Source organism: Oenanthe melanoleuca, chromosome 8 (genome assembly GCF_029582105.1).
Source record: "Oenanthe melanoleuca isolate GR-GAL-2019-014 chromosome 8, OMel1.0, whole genome shotgun sequence".
Taxonomy (NCBI): Eukaryota; Metazoa; Chordata; class Aves; order Passeriformes; family Muscicapidae; genus Oenanthe; species Oenanthe melanoleuca.
The window spans coordinates 9,580,325-9,606,998 of NC_079342.1; the positions used below are offsets into that span (position 1 = coordinate 9,580,325).

Sequence of the window (26,674 nt, forward strand, 5' to 3'; positions counted from 1 at the left end):
AATGGCTCCAAACCAGGTTTCACTCAAAGGGCAGACCTCACCCTTGTCAGAAACTTGCTGCCACAGGGAACATAGAAGATGCAAATAATACCCTGTATTGGGCCTCAAGGCCCAATTGTTCCTTCAAAACAAAATTTACTTTTCTCTCTTCTCACCCTAGAGATGTATATGTCTGGAAGGCAGCACCCTCTGCTTCTAACACCTGCAGCTTCCACCACAACAACTATGAGATGTCTCAGAGGCAACTAAGAGATTTCAAAATTTCAAATATTATAATGTTGTTTTTTGTTTTATTTTATTTTATTTTTTTCCCACAAATGATAATTTTGTCACATCTAACTGAGTGGCTGCTCAGAATCTCTAAAATTAAGTCCAACATACTCTTCCTATAAAGTACTTACAGCTTTCTCTCCCTCATGCTTAGTGGTCCAAAATCGCATCAGTCTGAGCTCTGTAATTGCCTGTATGCAATCATGCTAAATGTGTACACTTTTTAGCTCATAAAGACTGGTTTCTTGACTATTCACTTAGCTAAGGTCCAGTAATATGAGAATCACATTAAGACCCTGAAAATAAATTGGGGCACATACAGAGAAAAGATTCTTAGAACAGTACAAATCCAGCACATTAATTTAGCAACTCTCAGGCTTAGTAAAAAATGCAGAATTTGTCTACAAATGCCATCACTGGAGACTGGAAGAGGGGGGGAAAATAGCCAGATTTTTTCCATACCCTAAAATATCCTAATGAAACATTTGGTGGAATTTAAATAGGAAAAAATATATCATGCCAGGAACAAGTTTTACTCTTCAGTATTTCTTTGAATTGCCATGATAGTGATTATCATAAGATGTTTGTGGTGTGAAAATATGTGGGTTCGTTTTTCTTAATTTTTTTCCCCCAAGATGATCATGTTGAAACTTGTGGTCCTCGCTACATCTTAAAAATTATTAAGCACTTTAGGAGATAAGCTTTTGTTTACACTGATACAGATGGCTGGAATAAATTAGTGGACTCACTAAAGAACAGCTCATTTGTAGTTTTAAATGCACTTAGGCCCACATGGTGGCCATTTTGTTACTTATTCATCTATTTGTGCTTTACAGTTCCATGCCCAAAGGCTGTGTCTGACTGATGGTCAGAGCTTCCTCCCAACAGAATTTATAATTGTTATCTCACATCTAAAGAGCACTGGTACTCCTGCACTGTGTTATACTCTGGGTGATCCTGTGTAACTGTCCTCTCTGAAGAGTACTGAGTAAATCCAGTTGCAAACAAGCAGATTAGAAAGGCAGTGCACATCTTCACTGCTCTGAATGTTTTAAGGTTGAGCATTTTCCCTAGAGTGGTGAAGAAATGCACAAGGTTGTAATTACATACTGCAACAAGAGTGCTGCTGTTTGGGAGAGGTAGTCAGAGCAAGCTTCCCTAAATGAAGTCTTGAATTCAAGTCCTCCTGTATTGGATTAGGATGGGGGAGGACAAACAATGACACAGTTACTCTACAGCTCTTCACTTACACACCTTTCAGAAACAGTCCAGTAAAACCTCTCCCTTTCATGCTTCAATGTGCATACACTTGTTTCCTTTCATATTTCATGTGCATACACTTGTTTCCTCCTTGACACTGAAGATGTGCAACACAAATCTACTCATGTTGATGAACCTGGCTTTAACAGTGATTTACCTTGTCCTGTAAAACTAACAACCACTGCTACTATGACACTAGCGTAAGGGAAAAAAATCAAAATAAATCTGAGAAGCTGTTGTGAGCCTTCAGAAGCAGCTTGCATTCTTCATGGCATTTTCTTGCTAATCCCATTTCTCTTGGATTCTATGCATACTGGATATATCACCTTTACTTTGAATTTGGTCGAGCCAAACTAAGACGGCAGAAGCAGCAAATAATTTAAATATAATTCTTTGCCCTTTCTTAAGCAGTAAGAAGGTAAAAGAGCAACTTGGGTTCACTTCAGGCTTTCCCAAATCCCATGAATTTGACAGGTGAACTTTCTTAAGTGTAATGAGCAATCTGGATAGTTAAAACAGGCATTCAGATGTTGGGAGATGCTAGCTGTGAGACTGTAACCATCACTCTTCATCATATGCAATGAGTGAGGAACCTGATCCTGGAATAAAAATAGCACGGGATTAAAGAGTGCCCACTGAGTTCAAGGTACAACTGCACAGCAAATTAAAGTCTGGAATGTCTGCCTCTCTAGTACTTGAACTGACATGAATAAGGGGCAGTTTTGATGAAAAAGTGGGGAGCTGCTCGTACCACATATCAGTACATGGAGACCTCTAGGCTCCCTAATACATCACTGCCAGAATTTGAATGCTGAACTTTCAGAGTTTACAGTTTACCCTTTAAACTTGGAGATTAACTACTGCAATGGCTGGAGGAGGCATCCTTTGTTTTAGATTGCAGATTGTGTTCCTGGAACTGTTTGAAATTGAAGGATATGGCTTTTCTCACCGTCTGCTGCTCTGCCCTCCTTTGCCCTCCCAATGAGGCAAGTATTCCCAGCACAAGGCTGTAGCTGCTCTGGTAGCAGAGAGTGCCTGGAGCTTTTCTGAGAAAGTTCACATGCAATTATTTCTTTGGCATGTGAGCAAACTTTACCTGAAGAGCACCAGGAACAAAAGGTTAATGGCAATTTTTCAAAAGCTTATAACTCAACCAAGCCTCAATAGCATTTCATGTCAGAAGTGAAAGTTAAGATTTTAGTATCCCTGCTCTGTTTCTTCTGCTTTAAAAATCCTGCTGGCAGGAGAAAGAAGTTAAAATCAGAGAGTTAGCACTTAATGTAAAAAGCCCAAACTATATCTAGGCTGTGTAACACCTCTTACTAAAATTTCTTATAACTTCTACTTTAGGAAAGATTAAATACTTGTATTCTGAGGCATGTTTCGCATCTCCTTTTGTCCATTTCTTCCCTGAAACAAAGTTCAGCTGTAAACATGCTCAGTGTTGATAAAAGCACTATTTCCCACAGTTGAGAATCTGGGGTTCAGATGGGTGATCCATGGAAGGCCAGCTCTCCCAAACTCCTGGAGAAAGCTGGCAAACAGCAGCAGGCTGATATAGACTGGCTTTAAAGACAGTAAATTGATTCTCAGCAGAAATATGGGAACAGAAATAAGAGAAGCTGTGATCTAAAGCAGAGTATTAGATTTCTCTGACCTGTGTGTATTGACAGAGTAAGTTTTGCTCCATTTGCAGAAAAAATTTCTACTTCCATGAAACCTAAATGGTGCCACTGTTTATTGGTTTCACTGGTCAAAGATCCTACAGATGTCAGTTTCATTTGAGTTGGTGGATTCCATGGGGGTAACCAAGAATTTACAACTTGCTGAACAAGCCAGAAGATGTCTATAATGGAGAGTTCAGTGCCTGCTTATAGTCACTTTTATGTAAATGCTCCTTTAGAAAAATGGAGGCAAAGTCTAAGTGGTTGGTCACAAAGCAGTTCATTATTTTATGTACATGGAAATATTCCTTGTGAAAATGACTTGCACCTAACGCACTTGTATAGTCAATCTTGTGCTGTAGGTCAGGAGCAAAGACAACTAGAAAACTCCCTAGCTAGCATCAGACCACTGAGCTGCTCAGCAATGTCAATATTAGTGAAATGAACCAAAGACTCTTGGATTTGCTAGAGATAAGTACTAGCAGTGAAGGAGATCCTGCTTCTGATTTTCGTGCCAACACTTCTGCTGCTTTACATGGGTGATTGTAATCAGCAAGAATTGTTATGCAATAGTGCTGAAGCAGAGACTTGAGAAAATATAGCTCTCACTTGAGACACAAAAGACCACAACCTTATTTCTTCATATCTTACAAGGGAAAAAAACCCCCTCCACTGAGCATCTCTAAAGAGCTCATTTACAGAGATGGAAAGAAATAAAATAATTACAAGGTAAAGAAAAATTTCCATCCTATTCTGTGAGAGGCATTATCTCTGGAGACATGAAAGGAAAAGGCAAACCAATTCTCTACTGCACCCAAAGGGTCGCTAGTATCCAGAAGCTTTGTTTCCCAGACTTTTTGTGAAGTCAATAGGAGTGGGAAGCTCTTTTTAATTATTATTATTATTTTTTAATACTGTACTAAAAAGGAGAGAATAAAAGCTAACTGGGTAAAATGAGTGCTGTAAAGAGAAAGAAGAGCAAATCTGGGATATGTTTTAAGAAGGGGAGGAAGAACCCAAGAAGTTGCCTGGCATAAACATTGGAAAAAAACCCCAAATATCAGTTTTAAACTCCTCTATCCTTGGGAAATCATAGAATTTTGAGGAATCAGAGATGTGGCTAACTTAAAGTGCACTGCAGAAACACGTTACAGTTTTTGGTTGGCTAGTTGGTTTGTTTGTTTGGTTTGGGTGCTGTTGTTGCTTCCCGAAATGGAGAATACTTGCTTTCTTTGCAGGCTGGTTGCAGCGGGAATGTTTGTTTCCGCGATATCGTAAATACTGCTCTTCCAGCGGTGAACAATTGCGGCGCTCGGAGGCGGTGACCCGGCCCTCGCTCCACTCCCACCTGCTGGATGGCTCCCGCGGGGGGCGTCTCCGGCGGGGTGGAAGGCTGGCTGTCCCTGCGGGGAGAAGGGCAAGGTTCAGGGGCAGCGCCGGCCGCCACGGCCGGGAAGGTGCGGCCGGGTCCGCCCCTCTGTGCTGGGCAGGAGAGTGACCCGAACTCAGCAGGGCTGGCTGCAGCCGCGGCGTGCAGGGTGCTCCTGTGGGATTGTCATGAGTGGACAAACACTGCCAGGGTGACGTTTGGCTCTCCCCGCGCAGTTTCTCATCCACCACCAGGGAATGACGGGGCAGGGGCGCAGGAGGCCGGGGGCGAGGCACAGGGACGGGCGGAGGGTGCAGCGGCCTGGGCCGTTCCCGGCGGGGCGGTGTGAGGGGACACCCCGGGCAGCGGGGCCCGGAGCGCGGCTGTCCCACCGCGCACCTGCCCCGGCCCCGGCACGGCCCTGCCCGGCGGGGCGGTGTGAGGGGAGACCCACGGGAAGCGGGGCTGTCCCACCGCGCACCTGCCCCGGCCCCAGTGCGGCCCTGCCCGGCGGGGCGGTGTGAGGGGAGCCCCCGGGCAGCGGCAGGACGGTGCAGCCCCGGCGGGGCGGCCCCGGCCCGGCGCGGGGGGCGCCCGCCCACCTGGGCGTTGCTGCCCGGGCCGCCGGCTCCTCCTCTTCCCGCTCTCCGCTCCCTTCCACTCCGGGACTGCGGGGAGCCGGGGGAAGGCGGTGCGGACAGCATGGCTCGTGTGCTGAGCCGGGACCCGGTGGACATTGAGGTACCCACTCGCCCTGCCGGGATGTGCGGCTGTCACTAGCGGGGAGGGGGCTGTGCCCGGCGGCGCCGGCGCCCGGTAAAGTTTGGCGTCGTTAGGAAGTGCCTCGCTGCGGTGCCGGAGCCTCGTCCCGCCGCCCCGAGCCGTGCCGAGCCGAGCGGCCGCGGGCAGCCCCGGCAGCGGCCCCGAGGCTGTCCTGCCGCCCGGGCAGCCCCTGCGGGCAGTGAGTGCCGGGCATTGCCACTCCAGCCCTGCCCCTGCCCCGTCCTTGCCGCGGTGAGCGCTGCCGGCGCCCGGCCGAGGGGCGTAAGGGGGTGGTGCCCGGCGCCTCCCCTCTCCTCGCCGCCTCCTGTCACTCCCCGGCCAGCTCGGGGCAGGGTGTGACCGCCCCGGCCCCCGGCTCTGCAGGGCTGCTCGGGGCCGTGACCTGGTGCGCCCGGGACGGTCTCACGGTGCGTGGCCGATGGCCTCGGGCTCAGCGTCTCGTAGGTGCCTATGGGCCAGCGGGGCTGTGCGGACCCGGCTCATCGCTGTCCCAAGCCGCGCTCACCGACTGCACCCAGTGTCCTCGGGCTGAAACAGCTGCATGGGAGGCTGAGCAGGAGGGCTCAGGAGGCTTTCTCACCTGTGGCATTTGAGGTTTTTGCATGACATTCCTGCAGGTCGTACTGGGTGCTGGAAGTAGGGTCCGGACCTGTTCTTGGGAAGGCGAGCTGGGGTGCAGTGTGACCAAGGCTGGTGCACACGTGGAGAGCTCCTGCTGGTGTTAGCCAGGTTGCAGATCTGGACTTCAAGGTAGCATTTTCCCACCTTTCCCAGGACCTCACATTTGGCTGGAAACGTCATCTCTTTGTGAAGAGTCTAGTAAAACAGAAGTAATAATAAATAAACTTGTGGTTCACAGTCTCATTCTAGCCTGACACAACTTTTTGTTGAGGTATACCTTGAAGTGTAGAATATTAAGTTTGGATTGGGCTAGTGCAGCTCATTGAGGCCCAGACATAATACACAAATACACACAGCAAAAACGTGAACACATCTCTAGGTCAATTGTAACTGAATTTTATCATTAGTTCTCGTATTGAGTTTTTGTGTCTAGTGCATTTCCTAGCTGAGCTGCTGTTCAAACCATGACTAATGTCCAGAAATGGTCTTACAGATACTCTGATAAAACTGAAGCATGGAATGAATGGGAAGAATGAACTATCACAGAAGTCTTCCTGGCAATTAGGGAGGCACTGTGTTATGAAATCAGCACTGCCTATCTTTTACCAGCTCAGTGTTTTCAGAGCAGCCAGTCTTGGATTTTTCTTCGAGTGTTAAAGTTCATTTTTCTATGACAAAAGTTTGATTTTAGTTGTTCAAGCTTTTGAGTATTTTCCTTAAATTTTTAATGCAACATATTTCTTGTATTGCATTGTTTTGCATTTCTAGATACTTAAGACTTCAATTCAAAGAACAATGTTACGGTAGGATCCTGTGTTGGTAATAGTATGCAGCAGTGCATGATTTAGGAGATGAGTTGATGGATTTTGAAAATGCTAGTGTTTGCTTTATTCTGAGGTTTCGGATAGAAACTTTGGTTTCTATACTTCCTGTATTTTTGTTTTCAGTAGTCATTTAAATTAGCAAGGAAATCAGCGCAGTCTCTTTCTAACCAAATGTACTGTCCTGTCCTTCCCCCATCTGTTCCAATAAATTTAGTCATTGTATGGTTTGTCTCCCAGATGAATATATCAATAATTACCCATAATCTAATTGCAGCATTGCAGACGTGTGTGGTTTTTGTAGGTTGGTTGTAGTCCCCCCCTCCGCCCCCCCACCACTTCCTCCCACATAGGACTTTATTTTTTTGGCGGGAGGAAGTACTGCATTTTCAAAAAAAGTGTTTTATCTTTATCTCTGAAGTAGGGACAGTGCCTGTTAGTTAATCCTATCATTGTAGATAAATATTCTCAGTAATTTGTATGTGGAGTGGCAGAGTCTATCAACGTGAGCACTGGCAGCACAACTTGAATGTTGGTCACTTTCTTGGCTACAGTATAAAAACTGCAACTGTCTCCCCTCAACTACAAGCAACTCCACAAACCCCAAACACTGCCTTTTTTTTTTTTTTTTTTTTTATAAAGTCAACTATCAAAGTGTGCTGCTAATATTCCTTGGACACTGATACTCTAAGCAAAAGGAAAGAAAGGTTGTTTAAAAATAGCTACATGTCAAAGTCCCTACTTTGGATTTATGGTATAAGGACTTGCCATGGATTTTTGATTGTTATCTCTCTAAATCTTTACAAGAATTTTTGAAATCTACACTATGAGGGCAGTATTCCCTTTCTAACTTGTAATGTGAAACCCTGAAATGTACATTTAAGCTCCAGAGAATGTTCACAGACTTCATGTAAACTGCCAAATGATACTCTGGGAAAGAAAGTCTTCCATTCTTTTGCCTTGTCTTTTGTTTCACCTGTTTCCTGATTATCACCGTCTGTAAAACATATATTTACATCTATTGCAATCTTCAGAATTCCTTGAAGAATTAAAGTTGTCAAATCAAGTACATGGAAATTCATGAATTGCAAAATGGTTAAGGGTCGAATAGACTCTTGAATGACATTGTTTAGCACTGCAGTCTCTGGTCATTTCACTTAGTGATGTTTGGGTAGTGGATACTTTCCAGCTCTTTGCCACCCAGATGACATCTGGGGGGAAGAGTAGGTCTCCCAGTTTTTTGGAAGGGGAGTGGAGACACTTTGCCACACTGTTGTCACAAACCCAAAACATTCACAGAAAATGAAAACCAACGCCCCAACGCAATTTAGTATGAAACATCGGTATCTTTCTTACAGTAGGTAGGCAGTATGTTGACACTTCACAGATCTATCCTTCCTTCTGAATCATGCTTTGCATATGTTTAAAGGGGAATTGGGTGCTGATGAGTGGGTAATTCCCTGCTAGACCAGCAGCTGGATACCTAGAATGCTGTCACAGATGTTTCCACCCCAGCACTTATGCTTGACTAGTGAGAATAAAATGAAAGGTGTGAAGGACTAGAACCATGCTCTGAAATTGCAGCTGGTGAATTGTCTGAGAATGATCAGGGTAAATTTGTATCACTTTCGCTTATAATGCAATTAGCATTGTCACTTGCAACTCTGTTACGCTTTCTCTTCATTTAGCTTCAGAAAGTATAAAAGGCTTTTAAATCACCTATATTTATTTCAAAAGTTCACCCACATATAATTCATTCCCGTATTTCTTTGGTGTTATATCAGGGTTCAGAGAAATGTTTTTTAAGGGCCAGACTGTGCCCATTGTGTCCTGACCTTAGTGAGAACACAAGAGGCTCCAGGAGTTCTTCAATGCTCGGGAGGCAGTGTGTTTGTTGATTTAGAGTTCCTTCAGCAAGTTCTGCAGTGCTGTCTGAAGGCCCTAATGAATGCAGGATGAGGTTATGGGCTGTTTGAGCAGCTCACTCATGCTACAGACAGCACACCTGCACTCAAGGGCTGCAGCAGGTTCCAGACTCAGCCAGGGGAACACAATCCTTTGTGCCATGCTTCCTGCTGCAGGGAAGAGTCACTTGGGGAGTGCTCCTAAGTCTTGAGAAAGCATTATTTTGTACAGCCTGGAAATTCCACAGTGTTTTAAGTAGCAGGTTTGATAATGGTGGCAGTTTTTCATTCCCTGGGATATACTTAGTAGCTGTTACCAAGCACGGGCTAGGATAGCAAGGTAGGCAAGTTCCACTTGTCAGGCTTATTTTACTCCCAGTGCGAATGGACAAGAACAGTGGAAAAACTGAAGGTAGAAAGGTTTGTCTGAGAGCTGGGCTTTGTGTGCTCACAGTGGGAAGCAGGGCTGGGATTGAAAAATAAAGAACACTGTAAAAAACAGGAAACCTCCAGCAAGATCTGCTAGTCAGCATGGCTCACAAAGTTGTTAGGCAAAGGTTATGTGAATTAATAACAAGCTAGCTTTCTTTGATCTAGGCTAAACTTTTATTTTAAAAGCCCCAGTTATTACAGTGTCTCTCTCTGTTGTAGATACCTGTTAGTTTTTTGAAGTTCCATAATGAAGCTTTAATATGTAGAATATTTTTATGCTGCTGCTTTATAGCTTGTTGTGATGATCAGATGGCTGTTTCAGATTGATGGCTGTGTCTTCCTAGGGTCATTTGACAAGCAGTCAGTGAGAAAACAAAACTTTCTATTTAGCCGTTTTTGCTTAATGAATTTCTCAAGTCTTTTCATTGTTTTAGTGGTTTTATTGTAATAAACTCTTAGCTGAGTGGAACAGCAATTATAGCATGATTGCTTAGACCTTGTGGAAGATTATAGACCACAATTATCATGTCTGTCTTAGAGAATTGAACAATGATTTACTCATCAGGTTAAAATTTGATCTGGCAAGTAGGAAGAAAAGTCTTCTGTGTGGAACATTTTTTCTTTTCACGTTTTATATGCAAATCCTATTGATGCTCAAGGAATTATGTATGGTCTTGCCTCTACTGATGATCCTCTGCCAGATTGTAGCAGTCAAGCCCTCCAAAATAATTATGTCAGGAAAAAATTGACTTGTGCTTTTCATTTTTCTTCAACCTTTGTGTTTTAATATTACTTATGACTTAAACTCCCGTTTTTTCTCCCATTGTTAAAATTTTTACTCTTTTTGTGAGGATTTTCATGTGAGAACTGCTATTCCCACCCTTCTTGTGGCTGAGACTTTCGAGTAGTCATTGCAGTTAGCAACTCTGAAAACAAGAAGGAACTGAAATTAATTTTCTTTTAGTTACAGAAATGAATTTCATGATGATTTTATGTTGTAGACCAAACTGGAATTTTCATTATTTTGTGTTCTTAGTGTCACATCTTTCAAGAAGGTATAAGTACATGCTGATATAGAAAGCCAATATCCATGAGGCAGGATTTTGCTGATCAGCACAGGAGTGGAGCACTGAGGGCAGGCACTTGAGATGCATTTGAAAGAGTTTTAGCAGCAGGGCAGGACTTGCCCAGTTTTCAGTGCAGCCCAGAGGGGTGTGGCTGTGCCTGATGGGCTGGGATTTGCTTGGACCTAAGATTGCTTGGCTCTCTCCATCCTGCTGGTCAGTGTACATGCATGGTGCAGTTTGTGCTACCCAAAGACACAAGCTGCTGCTTTTCCTATTAACACTCTGAAAAATTCTACTGTCCATCCTATCCTGTACCATTTTGCTAGTGTCATTAAAATGACCCAGGGAACACAAAAGTAACTGGCATTGCGTTGGAAGCACAATTCTAGTTAAAATATTGAGAAAAGCTGAAATTCCTGGTGGCTGCAGACAAGCTGGATTGAATATGTCCTGTTTGTTCTGGCTATGCTAACCCTTTGACAGCATCGAGTTCAAATCAAAAACTGCTTTCTCTCCCTCCCTGGTTGCCTGGCAACCTCCCTCCTCTTATTAGCATATGATTTCTATTCCTTTTTTTATTTCATCAGTACAGTGTTACACACTCTGCTCCCTGCCCTGTGCTGTCGCCTTTGAGAAGAGCAGGATTTGTGCCTTTATATGAGACTTCGGCAAGTATGTGATTTGGCAAAGAAATCAAACATTTGGGATTAGGAACCTTTGGCCATAAATGCCTTATCAGAAGCTCAGAGGGTGGTGTTTGTGTGGGCATGTTTTTCAAAGTCTTTTCATTTTCATTTGCAGTCATTTTTATACTAAGGGCAGAATTCTTGCAAATCAGCACAGCATAAATCTCTGGCATCCCTACATGTGCACAGCATCAGTTTGTGAAACGTGCCAACAGAGATTGGCTACACAGATCTTGGGGGGCATTTTGTCCTCTTGGTCTTTATGCAGTTCCATAATGCAATATGCAATGCCATAATTCAAAATATAAATTTTAAAAAAGTCATGTATATCCAGGTCAAATTGTGACTGGGGAAGAAAGCAACTAAAGAAGTAATTGAGAGAATTGTACTAAATTCTCTGGTTTTCTTCTCATAATAATGCTTCTTAGAAATGAGAACATTTTGCCTTTCAGTTGGCCAGGTGTATTCTTTTGTGAAATAACAGGTGATTCAGACTGGATCTATAGTTTAAACTTGAAATTGTTTTTTTACTGTTCATAGCCTCTTACAACTATAATATAGACCCCTTTTTTTTTTTTTTTTTTGCTATTGTATATGGCAAAGAATGTAAGATTCAAGTAGGAGTAGAAAAAGACAACAGTAACACCAAGAATTAGAACACACAGTGAGGAGGAAATGACAAAGCATGTAAGTTTGAGGAGTGTTTATATCAAGAAATAAAGGAGTTTTTCCTTAATATCACCCAAATCATAAATCACAAATGAAATTACCTACTTTTTTGACATCCTTGTTCTCTTATGCTGTGGTTGGGTTTAGCAGTTTCACTTCTTTCCTCTGTCAAAATACGTAGATCTTCCTGTGAAACATCTGGGTTCTTACTGTGGTCACAGAGGCCTCCCTAAGCCAATGTAGAATTTTAAGTGGTTTGAGGTCTTGCAGAGACTTCACCATTTGAATTAAGAATTAGCACACCTATAAAAGTATTTTGTTTTTAATAATACTTCCAGTATTTAAAGATACCATTTTAGAAAGCATTCTTAGTTTGATAAATATTAATGTATGTGATGTTGGTATTTAATTTGTAGATTTAAAGTGATAAACACAATGAAGTCCTTGAAATGCCAAACCTTTCATCTCTGCTCCAGCCAAGGTTCAATTTTATTTTCAGTATGACATTTGCTGCCTGAAGTGTTACAAGTGACTTGACCTTAAAATTACGTTTATTTTAGTTCATTGAAATGGTTGGCCTTTCCAGTTCAACTTGACACTAACGGTGCAAATGGAAGAAGGCAGACATGCTTGCCTGTGACTCTATTTGAAAGCAAATTAAAAAGATATCTAGGTGATGAATCTAAATATTTCCATTTAGATGGGATCCTAGTCATCAGTTAAAGGCAATCATGGTGCATTCTGACATTTTAATTTCAGGTTCAAAAACAATTATATATGTAATTAAGGAGCAAAGTGTCCAGGCAGCCAACCTGTCGGATTTACACGTCTTGTTGGGGTGTGTGGTTTTTTTATTTTTTATTTTTTATTTTTTATATAGGCACCTGTGCACACCACTTTGAGACTGTAGAAGGTGGAAAAATTGAAAGTTTGATGTTAGTTAATGTGTTCTTCATAAGGACACTCTTCTTTCAAATATTAGTCACACACTCAGTGTCATTAAGTTTATATTTATCATGGAGATTGGACTCTGTGCCATTTGCAAAGAGGTTGTTGTGGTACCTAGTTTATTTATTAATATATTGCTACATGTTTGCCTTGGTTTTTGGTGTTAATGCTCTGAGATGCCTTATGTAAATTGGAATGAACTGTCCTGGCTGGGCTTTTCTCAGTCAACAAAACATTTGGCCAATGTGGAGAGGATGAAGCATGCTGCTGTGTAGGAGATGCGTGTCTCCTAAGACAGGGATGTTTTGTTGAGCTGTTCACTCTCTGCAGAGCTGTCTGCCCAGCCTTGAGAGAGGTCCTCGTGTTGCCCAATTGCATCTCTGTCAGTCGATTAAGGAATGAGAATACTGTGCTCTGAAGGGAGCCCTTTGCACTCTTGTGATGAAAGGACAGAAGGCAGGATGAGCTTCTGAGAGAGGAAAAAAGTGCTAATAGATATGTGGAGGGATCTACGGGGAAGGAGAAATAAAATATGCACTGAAAGCAAACTATTGCTGAGTTTAATCATCACAGCATTTTCCTGTCCAGCTCTTGCACTGTTAGCATCTATACTAGCGTCTTGCTCATTATAAAATGCTTGGATTTTCATGATTGTGAAGGGCAGTCTATGAAAGCCAACTCTATTCTGCTCCTAACAATAAGCTGACTATCCTTCCATCCAGGCATGTCTAGCATCCATGCAAAACTCCAGAATTCATTTGTGAAAGTAGGTAGAAGTGTTAGAATAAGTTATTAAAAATGTAGACTCATAATGGGAGTAAAGAAGATTGGAAGTATAAAGAGAGATTTTACACCTGGAAGTTATTATAGTTATTTAGATTGAGCGAGAATAATAACCAATTGTTTTCTAAGATGTATGACACATTTATGAAAAACCTTGAAGGATAAATGGATCTTTTTAGTATGCTACTTCCACAAAGGACTCTATGAATAAAATAATAGTGAGAGAACTCTCAGTGGATGCTGAATACTGCTAATTGATGAAATTATTACTTATTACACTGCAACTGAACTCTGCTTAGAAACACTGTTTTCAGTATGATTTTTTGAAAATGACAGCTGAAATGTAAGAGGCTTTGTATTGAAAGTGAATAGTGATAATTTCTTGATATCTTTGAAATGAAGGATATTTCAATGACAGTTAAAACTGAAAAGTGTTTTTTCTTAAGTGCAGAGATCATGGACTGTGACTATGAAAATAAAATGAACTTTTCTGAAATCAATAAAGTTGACTTAATGTGGATTTATGAGGCATTTTAAAAATAACTTCAACTATTCTATTTATAATAAAGCAGTCAATTATTTGTGTTGGCAGTTTTCATATTATGTCACATTTTAAGGTTGAAAATTAGGTTTGTGAGATAGAGTGTAGCCATCATATTAAGGAAAATTCTTAATTCTAAATTAAATCAGTATTGAAGAATACTGCTGATTTACTGCTCAGGGCAAAAATGGGAATGAGTACCAGATTTTCCTTGGTTTTCTATTGATGAAATAAGAGCCTCTGCTCTTCTTGGTGTGTCTAGTTAGGTCTATATACTAACTCTCATGGATTGTTATCAGTAATTGGTGTAAGCATCTGTGCTCAAAAGATCATGTGTAGTGTAACATTTTGGAATATAATTGCAGGTGAATATGAGATCTAATTTTAGTCTTAACAAATCTGTTCATCAGTGCTAAGATGAACCTCTCTGTTAATTCCAACAGACTTAAGAATCAGAGGGACAAAGTAGCCTTGTGCAAATTCGTGCACATGCTTGCGTGTGGATGTGTGCGTATGTTACAGGAACACAAGATGGGAGATTAGAAGTGGTTCCCAGACTTATTTTGCTTCCATTTTAAAGTTGTGTTTGTTATTGCCCTTTTTTTTCTGTTCCAATTGAAAATGCAAAATTTGAAAGATTTTAGTAAGCACGAACATAGCTTTTCAAAACAGATGGAAGTGAGAAAGTGACAAAAGAGTTGGGAGAAAAAAAAAAAAGTAAAGAAGATAACCACAACAGAAGCTGTTCTAGAATGCTGCTGATGAAATGCAGAAATAAAATGAATACAGGACAGAAAAAATGGAAATATTATCTCTTCTCAAAGTATCTATAGTCTGAGTAAAGTCTCAGTAGTCAGTATAACCAAAACTGTGCTGAAGGGCCAGTACTCTTTTGTTAGGATAGGGTATGATAAGAAAGAGTTTCTGGGAGACTGTAGAATAAGAAATGCTTCTTCAGTAAAGCAGAATAAATTGCATGCTGCTAAATCATGGCTAGGTGAAGAGATATGATGAAATGATTTAGGAACCCTGAGAAGCAGTTAGCACAAAAGCAAAGTTAGATCATTTTAACTCCCACTGTAATGTTCTTTATGCACTTAATCAATGAGTCCTTAGTGAAAAATACGTGAGAAGTCTTGAGTTTTGTTGATTGAAACTTAGATGTGGGTTTGGTTTTTTTTTTCAATTATCACACATTTAATAATAGCTTATAATATGGCTCTACATATACTTTTTATAGGATACAATTAGCAAATCCTTCACACTTCCGTTTTGTTTCTACATTCTAATTATTTTTTTCCTTTTTGATTAGGGTACTCTGGTGTATACATAAAGTTAGTAGAAAATCTGTTTTCCCATCGTCAATTTTGCATTTTACCATTGTATTAGACAGTTGCTACCAAAATTTTTGTAGAAGTTTGAAAACTAGTTGTAAAAAGGTAGGTTTACTTGTTACTTCTTCGTGTTGCAGCAGATTTAGGAAGTCAGTACTGATAGATAGTTGGCATGTTCTTGGAAGAAGTACAAATGTTCACATTTGTTTCAAGCACTGAATGTACTAGATTTTTTGGATGCATATTGTTACTCTCATCCTTGCAATACAAGTTCATTTATTGGACTTTGAAAATCACCTTTTAACAAAGTTTTCAGAACATTGCTTTTCTCAGCTAAAATTAGTTCCGCTGATTTTGCCAATGATTAAACTCAAGCAGTATTAACTTTGCTAATTTCTCTCCTCTGATCAAAAGTTAGTAGAGCATTCACTTGTCATTAACAGACGTGTCTCTAATGCAAGTTTGGGTTTTGCTTAAGCAAACACTCACAATTGAGAGTCCAATTCAGAAATTCAGTTATGGAGATACAATGGCCTTTTTTTGCTTCTTACAAAGTTTATTTTCAAAGGCAACTGAGGTTGCTTTGTCTTGTGATCTGTTTGTCTTGTAGATGTAAATGTATGTATATAATCCTTTTTGCTGTGATCCTTTCAATAAATGACTCTGTGAAGGAGCAGTTACCAAATAATATTTGTATTCCTCATGTAACAGAGCAATTTAATGTGCAAACATTTGAGATCAATTTTATACTGAGGAAACGAAAAAGTTCTGATATACCTGTGATGCAAACCTAATGCTTTAAATTTTGATTTGTAAAGGAGGAAGATGTTTTTGTTAGGAAGATGAAATAGGTGACTTTGAGTGTAGTGGGTATGGCAGACTGGAGACTGTGTATGTGCTTTCTTCTAAAGTAGCAGCAGTCATGAAGCTAGGAATCAAGGCTATGACATGAATTGCTCTGTTTTTTTTTGGTTTTTTTTTGCACTTCACCAAGTAGTTGGATGATCAAAGAATGTCCAGTTAGGGAGAGAAACTACTGAAATATTAACTGTAGAAGGGTAGCTGTACAAAAATTTTAAAACCTTCTACTTTTAATGGCTCTAAATTAAGTTATGTTTTATTCAGCCAAATGAATGCATATAGTGAATTCAGTGCTGAGCAAATCGACCAGAGCTGTGCTCAGCTATGTCTTCTCTGAATTTGCAGTGTAAAGACTAATATTTTTTGGATGTGTTTAAAGTGCAAAAACCTGATCTTGTCACAGAGTAGGTGTCCCTGGAGGTGCCTCAGAACTGATCCTGTGTTGTGGTGAAGTTTGAGCCTGCTTTAGGCTGTATGGTTCTGATATATATATGCTTGTGTTAGATGCATGAATAATTCACTGATACTGGTACTCCTCAGATACTTCAGTAAAGCCCGGAGGGTGAGTATTTGGTTTGGTTTTCCCTGCAAGGGTCAAGGCATTTCTACAGAGATTAGTTGTGTCAAGGAGATAGCATGCAGAGTTTCCAGGAGCATAGTTTACCACCCAGAGCTCTTCCCATAGAGGAGAGTGGTTGGTATCTATGGGAAACAAGTAACACTTTTTGGGTTTCATTTTAAAAACTTTTTAGAGTTTACAGTAATACCTAACACAAATGCATTGGTGAGTTAGAGAAATGAAGCTCTGAATCCGACAGTTAAGATAGCAGCAGGATTGTGTAAACCATGCTTAGGGTTGTGTAATTTTGCTGCTTTGTTAATGTGTAATGCATTAACTTTGTTTATGTAACAGAAAGTGCATGAAGTATAACACACTTTTGTTAAAATAGACATATTCATGACTAAGGCTTTCCCGACTTCTGTGGGAGTGATTTAGAAAACTGCTCATTTTGTTAAGACGTAGTGTTTACATATTGCAGGAAAATCTGCCGACCAAGAAATTCTGTAGTGGTACAATTGGAAATCCCACTATCTAAGTACCTAGTAATGAATCTAGGACTGCACCTCTAGGATACTGATATGCTATGAGGGTGTCACAGGGTCAATTGTCTTTAAATATTAGTAATATTTATTAGTAATATTGGTAATTTACAAAAATAATTTCGTGGGGCTTTCCCTTGGATTTTCCTAAGACTGCCACATTCTTCCCCTGATATTTGTGCTCATTTACATTTCATCAAGCTTTCTCTGGCCTTTGTTGCTTCACAATTAAACCAGGCCTGAACTCCTTTGAAAGCATGGTTTTTTCACCTTTTTGAAATTTTTGAGTGAATTCCTAAGATACATTATCAGCCAGTCACATAAATTGTTTCTCAGGGTTCTCATCAGTTCTGATGCTCAGTAAGGAAATGCATGTTTGCACATATATACAAGTATCAATTTGTGGAAATACACAAGTATCAATTTGTGGGATATTCTATCATAAATAAGCATAGGGGAGAGATTCACAACATTGTCCTGTATTCTTTCAATAATGGAAAATAACATGGAGCTAGCCTTGCAAAGGCAGGACACCATAGATACTTACTTCTTGAACTCTTGTGCTTATCTTCTAGTGAAACAAATTCTCCTGTGACTAGAACTTGCTCTTTCTAATTTGGCAATGACATTTCCATGTATAATGGAGACTTTACATGGTGTGTGAAGTCCTGCATCTGACTGTCAGTGCTTCATGCTGCTTTCCAAGAAGTAGACTAAGTGTGAGAAGTAAAATGTGAATTAGGCAATTCAAGTTAAATATTAATAGGAGTTCATGCCTTGATAATTTTCTGCACTCATGTGATTTTTCAGCTAAGTTCCTTATTGTGGGTCATCTAATCTCATGATAACAAATATGTTTGAGTTCTTTAGCCTTTGACTGAATAGCAATTATACAATTAGTTTCATATTCAGATATACTAGAAAATATTAGTGGAAAAGCCCCAGGTATTTGTTTCTGTCAGTGAATTAACACTTGCATAGCTTTGAAATTAATTGTTTAGTATGCTCATTACTCTTAGAAAAAATAAATTCGTTCTCATTATGTTCACTTGGTAAGAACATATGTATCTTGCAATACATTTAATGTTACTTGCTGTGAGGGAGATTACAACTCTTTTTAAGGAAATTGGGTAGATTAATGGAATGGGGTGGGTTAAATTGCTCTCCACATGCATTCCCTAGCATGCCTGGCCTACTCCTGCATTTTAATTGATGTATAGAAAAGTGTTCTGCTGGGGAGACTCTGAAGCAACTGGATTAAATCAGGATGTAGCCTGTGTATGGCAGGGCTGGGCTGGGGAAACGAGCTGTATGCTAAACCAAGGAGACTGACACATGGGACCTTGTTTTATCACAGACAATCACAGTCTGCACGTGAACTGTTGCATTTTCAACAGCTTCACTGAGGCAGTACACATATTGACCTGTGGTGAACTTCAGGAGGTGTTCGTAAGAAACTTTTCCAACAAGCTACTGGAAGTCCACAGAATCCTTGAAATGAGCAAATATTTACTTATCTTTTTGAGAATTTTACACAATTTTAATATCACAACCTGTGGCAGCCTGAAGATAGATTTTCTGGTCCTTATTCTGGCTTTGAATGAACATAACAAATATTACTATTAATAGGATTACTATGAACTAAATACTCCTGGTGCAACTCATTGGTTTCAGTAGGAGGGTCTCCAGGAGAAGAGTGATCTTTAACTATTGATTTTTTCTAAATGTATTGTTTTGAATGAGAGCAAAAGTCCACATAAACAAGACACCTTTCTAAGGTTGTTGCTTTTGGGGAGAAAAAAGAAAAGCCAAAGATTTCACACCATAGTGCTTTAAAGAAAAGCTTTCAAAATTTGAATTAATGTCACATAATTTGCAAAGATGCTGCTAGAGTTGCAGGACTTTTTGGTGACTGTCTTAAAGTTGCTGCAGTCCCTCCTGTGTTCTAAATTGTACTATTTTTCATAACATCTCCTTTCTGCCTGCCCACCCTCACAGTCCCACTGCTTTTGGAGCATTCCCAATGAGCCTAGTGCTTCCATAACTTTATATTTTATTTTGCTGAATATGCACTTTATTAAGAATCATGTTTAATTGAAATAGCTTCTGATTTCAGGAAAAGGGTGGCTTTATGAGATGAGAATAAAAAGTGTGTGACACTTTTAATGAAATTAAAAGCAAAATTAAATGTCTTTGGAAATTTATGTAGCGTCACTGCAGAGCATGTGCCAAACCTGTCTTGATTTACCTGAAAGTGCTGTATCAGAGACAGGACTCCCAACTGGAGAGTGTATCCTATCTTGCATGACTGCTCTGAAATCACTTACTTGGAGTAATATTAATTCAAATTCCGGAAAAATTACTCACTGTGATATAACTTGCAGCTTTAAAACTTTTACAGCCTTTTCATTAATAGATGATAGTGAAAATTAGAGCTAGTATTTTTTGTGTAGACTTCTTAATCATGCCATTTAAAGTAGAAGCTAAGCAATAAACATCTAATTAATAGCTTATGGTAAGTTTAATCTCAGAAGCTATGTTGCTCTTGGCACAGATCAACATAACCATCTATCACTAAAATTTAAAACTGTATCTCAAAATTTTAAAACTGTAGCTATGACTTATACATGCTAGTCATTCTCAATGTACATTACACGAGTAGATTATTATATTTTAGGATTCTTGCAACCTAAATCAATATCTATTAAACATAAAAATATATATTCCTTTCTAGAAGAGGATGTGTTCTAAAATTGAACCATTCTTCTGTATTTTGTAGCTTATGAGAATTGTTGTCTTTTAAAAGACCTGAAAGAAGTCATTGTCATGGGTAATTATTAAAATAATTCCTTAAGGTAATTATATTTGAGGAGGTCATCTGCAAAATATATTTGAGTTGCATTCCACAGAGATGGGCTCCTTGGCTTTTTTCCCAAAGTGAAGTCTTCAAATTAATCTATGGAAATAGTGAAGGAAGTTATAATACTTTGGTGGTGCCCATAATCATCAGTGCTGTGCAGAGCTGCAGGTTTAACTTGACAGTGTATGTTGTGCCCTGTGCCACAAGTCACAAACTCAACATGGGCTCAGTTCACTTCTGTGTTCTTACTCATAGCCTCATCTCTCTTTTGTTCAGCAGAGTACCACAATGGATTTCTGCTGAAATAAAGTATCCTTACGGCTGATTTGCAGCCATTAATGATAACGGATTTATATCTACTATTAATGTAATAAATGGAGCCACTTATGTAAAACTGTAAAGGTGTAATTCATAGGTTCTGCTTTACTGTACAAATAGCATGTTAACGTGAAATCCAAAGTTCATAGTACTTTGAAAAGGCATGCATTATGCACCCACATCCTCTATTGGGGAACTTGTCTTACCCTTTCAACATCTGGAGGGATCTAACAACAGCTCATCTGTCAAGAATGTGAATTTATATAGCAGAATAAGCTTGGGATTCAGACAAGCAAGATTGCAGGTGCCCAAATAATTCTCACCAATGAACTCTTCCCCTGCTCAGATGACCAGTGTGATTGAGAGATTGGAGGTATCAGGTTTCCTTTCTTGCGTATCCAAGTGGTTTATTTTTTGTTTAGTTGTGTGTATTCATTGTTATTTGTAGTACATACTCTAGAACTTTCTTCTCAGTAATTTTGCACTTACTGGCTGACCCATCAGAATTTATTTGTTGAATTTACTAAATGTCTGACTAGCCATAAGCTGTGAAAAGCCAACCAGGGAACTGAAATGAATAGGAAGAAAACACCCTCACTAATTTCACTTCTGACAGTTCAACTGACCCAAGAGAATTTACATTATTTTCCCATTTAAGCAGTTAACTTCTGAGTTATTCTTAAACACCAGGGACCTCTAGCTAGGGCAGCCACTTTGGTCAGCAATCCAAGATTTAGGCAGATAGTATATTATTTATGTAGTGGAAATATAAGCAATTTTTATATTGTAGATGTAATTTACTATTTTCTGTGCCAGTTTTATTTTAGATTTAATTCTGGGACATGCTGTGCTACGTAGTCCTTTTGGATTTCTGCAACTGTTGCGCTTGGAGCCATGCTCCTGCTGCAGAATTCCAACAGGAGCAAACATATGGGGATTCTTCCGTCCTTGGCTTGCCCCACCATTTGTTCCATGTTTTAAACCAACTGGTGCTGTACCCAGTGGAGTACATCTGTTACAGTTTATTGCTAGGAATTTGCAATTCATTTCAGTTTGCTAAAATAATTATAATATTCATGGCCAAGCATTAAGCAATTATAAAAGAGAGTAGACTAAATTTTACTGAAGTTTTTATGTGATTCAGAACATACTGCCCAGTTTGGGTAATTTGGACACTCAACAGTCAGATAATGCTCTGACAGTTGAGTTTGATCATCCTGAGAAATTCAAGTATCCACTGAGATATTCCTTATGTGGATGTCCCTGCTCTGTTTTAATTAAGGGCAAACTAAATTGGCATAAATAACCACTGAATGCATTTGGTTGCCACATCTTGCCTGAGGTACTCATCTGGGGAATATCCTGAGCTGGAGCAGAGTCTTTGCTGCTGGAATTGCAGCACAATTGTAACACCCTGTGACTCTTTCTGAAAGTCAACAGCATGTAGGTTGCTAAATAGTCTATATGTTTTTTGGATGTTGTATCTCACTTTTTGTCTCTGTGCTTCAGGCAAGCTGGGAGTTTCTGTGTTGGGCTATGTTGCTGTTTGCAGGTAGAATTTTCAAAGAGGTGAGGTTTCTGGTTTGTGGGAAAGTTGCATAACCAGTCAGTTCAGAATAAGGCATTACATAGTTGAATAGAAAGTGACTCCTTCACATTTAAAATAGAAAGTCCCCATAATCAGCACAATAAAATCTTAATACAAGAGATGACTGTTTCATCATTATCACCCTCTGAAGCAGATTTTTAAAATTAGGAATACTCACAGTATAATATTCACAACCCCATCATACTCACCACGTTTCTGTAAGTCAGTCTGGCATGTCTTTGACATATAGTAGCAGAATAAACACACTACTCACCACAGTGGAGACATGTAGTGCTAAAGCCAAGGCTTTTTTATAGGTAAACTGGCAAGCTAATTCCAGAATTTACAACCAACAATGTGCCTGTTTTTGTTCTCTATCACAGACCTGAGTCTGGATCTGTCTCTTGGATCTTTCACACTCATCCCTTGAAAGAAACAAGGTCACTTTTGCTATTGAAATCTGTTACTTGCCTATTTTGAAAAAGAGTTTTGTTTCCAAAAATGGATATCATTTGTTGAGTTACACTAGGATAGTGAAAGATATTGCAAACTTCATTCTGCCTGTGTTGTCAGACCACCACTATGACTTAAAAGTATGGCTGCATTCCTGAGATTTGTGTCCTTGCAAATAAAAGCTTTCTAAGATAACTGAGTTAGCTCATCTCCTCACTAGGCTTAGAAGGGCATTATTTTGATTGGGAAATCAGAGTTTATACTGAAATGATGAAACAGTCAGAAAGAACCCAGGTCTTTTAAAACATTTTTGCTTGTTTTGCTCTACAAGTGTTACTTGGAGTGGTACAATGAAGCAGAATTATGTATTTCTATATGCTGTACATTAAAAATATCTGGGAATGGAAAGAATTACTACTAAATATAATTGTGTTTTCTAGTAATCCTAGAAATGTCTTTAAATATTCATCATCTAAATGGCATGGACAATACAAATCAAAGCAAATTAGTATGAAGTTGGAATATAATGTTGAATAATTGCATTTGATTTTACATAGCTCTGTAAATAAGTGTGTAAAGTGTGATCTACGAGGCTTTGAACCTTAATAGAAATTTTAATCTATATTTTAATGCTTTTTTTTCTTTTTCTACAGAACATTCTGGCTTTAAATCCCCGAAAACAAACACATGCAACTCTTCACTCAACTGCAGCAAAGAAACAAGTCAAGAAGCAATGGAAAAGGAATTCTGACAAAAACTGTTCAGTAAGTGCACATTTATCATTGCATCTGGAACGTGTTTGTCATCGCATCTGGAACAGCCATTGAGGCTGAAATCACAGCTGTGAGAGAGAGAAATTAGAGTGTCTTGTGTTATTCAGTAGCCACATTTGGCTTCTAGTTTGTTCGTGTAGATACAAAGTCTTTTTGTGATGAGCTGTTTACTTTTCAGAACCAATTGCATTCCATACTTTTTTCATTTTTGGTGATTTTAGTAAGTGTTTGATACAACTTCTGTCCCTTTTGTTATGGAGTCTGATCCCTCTCAAGTATCACATCCTGAGCCGTGCTGAGCCCCTTGATTTCCCTGGGTAGCCTCTTCTGCCACTTCCTCCTCTTCATTCTGTTTTCCAAGAGTCACACTGGGCAGAGCAGCACTTCACTATCCTTTCTGAGACATTTAAATCTAATTTTATTTTGCTACAGAAATAAGGGAGCCTGTCATATGTACCTATTTTATACAAATACATAAAGCTTAGGTTAAAACATGACTCTGGATTTTAAATTTTGTGCATTGTATTTATCAGGGAATAGTTGATTTTGGAATAAATATTTTTCTTGCTGTAAACTGTCTATACTCTTCTTTATTTCTGCCATTAGATATCATGATTTTCTCTCTAGGTATTTGAATTCCTAGTCTCAGTGTGATATTTGACTAATCCCATCAGACTTTTTTGTCTCTTTGATCTCTCTCTCATCTGATTAAAAGGTTTGTAGTATTTTTACTATCTTCCTACAAGTTGTCTTACATAATCCTCTAAATTCAGAAATCTTTTAGAGTACTAGCTTCCTTATGCGTCTAATGATATTGGTGTCTTTTCATAGTGTTGTGAAAACACCTTCTCCCACTAAAAGGGATAATTCAGGTAGGAAGCTGATTTTGTTTTAATCAAAAATATGTCATCCAAAACCCAACAAAACACATACCCAACCAAAAATCTCACAAAGTTCTTCAGTTTCTTAAAATCACAAAATCCAGTATGAACAACAAATATTTGCTGGGAGGACCAACACAGGATATCCTTAGCATTTCAGCAATGCTCTTAGTAGAGTTTTCTGTTTTATAGTATTGATTATAAGAATCTATTTCTTGCTATAGCTGATATTCCTATTTTCTTGTACTTATTGGCTTAGATAATGTTATGTGAACTAGAAGCTTATGTACATGAAAACCTTCTGTTTTTGAACTTGGATGATTATTTTGGGATGTCTGATGCAGATATTGCCCACAACTGTCTGTTTCTGCTGCAGACAATGTTGGGCTGCTTAGCAAGTGGCTCCTGGGCAGGTGCAGATGACATTGCCATGTGTTCAGGTGTCCTGAAATCAATACCAGACTGTAAACTCCTCTGTTTTCAGAAACTGTTTGTTAGGAAGCTCAGGAATCCATGCAGCAGGGCAGCTGGGTATCTATGTAGTAACCTAATTAGTCCTTATTTTCAGATGGATAATGATCCTAGATTTTAAAACTCTCAAACTTTTCTTCAGAGATATGCAGCTTACTCTTACTGTGTAAGGTTTACCCCATAGCTTACTATTAGCTTACTATGGCAGAAAAAGTTCTGAAAAGTGAAAAAAATAAAATATTCATCTGGCCTCCCATTACATAAAAGACATCAGTAAAAAATAAGAGACCTTTTACATTCTCCAGATCATTGTTGTTGGGTGGTTTTAATAAAAAAAGGGAATAAAATGGTTGAATCCTTTCCTTGCCTCCTTAAATTAAGAAAGCTAATGTAGGAAAGGATTCATTGAGCAGTTTTTTGTTTTGGTCTAAAGAGCCATTGACGATAATGTTTAGGCCTGCTAATGAATAGATTGAGCTCTATTTGAAGTCCATATCAACTTTATTTGTTTCCATTTCCTTAAAATTTGAATTTGGCTTTTAGCTTTGTATTCTTTTAAAGCTGTTCTGATGCTGCCTTTGCAAAACTACTGTTGAAAGGAAGGTGGGAGTATGAAAATACAAAACTAATTAAATTAACAGCCATCAAAACTCTGAACAAAAGCTGCATCTGCTGAGGCATGCACACAGTGACTTTGTAATGTCTAATACACTTCCAGATGGCAGACTTACATATTTCTTCAGAATAATCACACAAGTGAAATTTTAACTCCTAGCCTGCTCTGAGACACTTTGGGTTACCCATTTAATGAGTTCTGAAGTGGAAACAGAATGTCAGTATCTTTCCTCAGCACTGGAAAAGTATTCTTTTCCAGGAAGGTTCATGTATGCTTTCAATGAGTTCTATTGCTTATTTACTATGTTAGCAACCAAGTGTTGCTGTAAAAATTATTTATAGCTGTAGGTGCAAGTTTAGTCAGCTTTCCTTCAGAAATTTTAACTTAGACATTTGTATCAGAATAGGAAAACTCTTTATTGCTGTGTCACCCTCAGTAACAGTTAGACCTAAGCATTAACACTCCTGTTTCTTATGAGTCATGCTGAAAAGAGGTATAAACAGATGCATCTAGTTATCTGGGGGAACAAAGATTTCTGCTGTCCAGAAAAAATTAAAAGTAGAAGAGTTTTTAAATGGTTGTTCTAATAGTGAGCATTAAAGAAGGGTGCAACATTTAGGTCACATTAGATCATCAATTTACAGATAAAACAAAAGCAAACTGTGAGACTGCGAGGATTTGCTTTAATTTCAGGTCTTTCCTAAGTAGTTCAGGATTGTTTAGACTTTGGATTAATATTTTCATTTGTGGTTTCCAATTCTTTATAATTCAATTTCTGTGTGTGTTTTGTATTTACCTCTATTTAGATCACCAGCTAGGGGGGTGCACATTGTGTGCATTTGCACTGCACCCAGCACATTCACTGACTTCCTTGCTTTATGAACAGGATTTCTAAGTATTATAGAATGAGTTTTGTTTTACCTTGTACATGTGCAGGTTTGTAACTTAAATTAAATTCACCTCCACAGCTTTTATAAATTGACTTGTCACTGGGGAATTCAGTGGGATATTTTGGTTCAGCTTTCTTTTTGATAATGAAATCTTGTAGTTACCTACTAAGGATAGGTGAGAAGTTGATCTAGATCCACCTATGCATTCAGACTTGCTTTAATTTCTGCATTTAGAAATAATTTAAGATTTGCTCCAGATGGAAATGCTGGAAGTATTTCAACACAAGAAGAAGGTGAAAAGGAAATGGGATTTAAATTGGTTTGTAGCTAATTGCCATAGCCTGTAACAGTATTGATTTTCTGGCAGTAGTAGCATTGTTCTTTGTCCTTACATGTGCTAAGCCTGATCAGCATTGTACAAAAAAAGCCTCTCTTCCGTGAACAAAATAATTTTGATGCTCACCTGGTTTTTTTTTTGGTTTTTTTTTTCTTTTTGGCAGGGGCTCACGTTGAGAAAGTACTGTAATGTACTATAATTCTTTCCACCTATTAGAGAAAACCAAATTCTTCACCTTGTCTTTTTCCGTGCAGCATTAAGTTGCAACTACCAGATTGCTTTGTGCTAATAATGGAGTGTGAGATCTGCAATTCACTGCAAGATGTAACAGCTCATGTTGCTCTTCACGTTCAGAGGACAAGGGTACTCCCTT

At 39.2% G+C, this 26,674-nt stretch overlaps 1 protein-coding gene across 2 annotated transcripts in view; it reads left to right on the forward strand.

Moving 5' to 3' along the window:
* The first annotated feature begins 5,137 nt into the window (after positions 1-5,137).
* DPYD (dihydropyrimidine dehydrogenase) overlaps positions 5,138-26,674 on the forward strand; it is a 316,439-nt gene continuing 294,902 nt past the window's right edge. The window contains exons 1-2 of one of the 2 annotated variants that reach the window (XM_056497180.1): positions 5,138-5,304; positions 22,987-23,097. In XM_056497180.1, the coding sequence (XP_056353155.1) occupies positions 5,266-5,304; positions 22,987-23,097 (150 nt within the window). In that variant the 5' untranslated portion in view covers positions 5,138-5,265. Of the gene's footprint in view, positions 5,305-5,987; positions 6,097-22,986; positions 23,098-26,674 lie in introns of those variants that run through there. The other variant, XM_056497181.1, reaches the window with a different exon arrangement.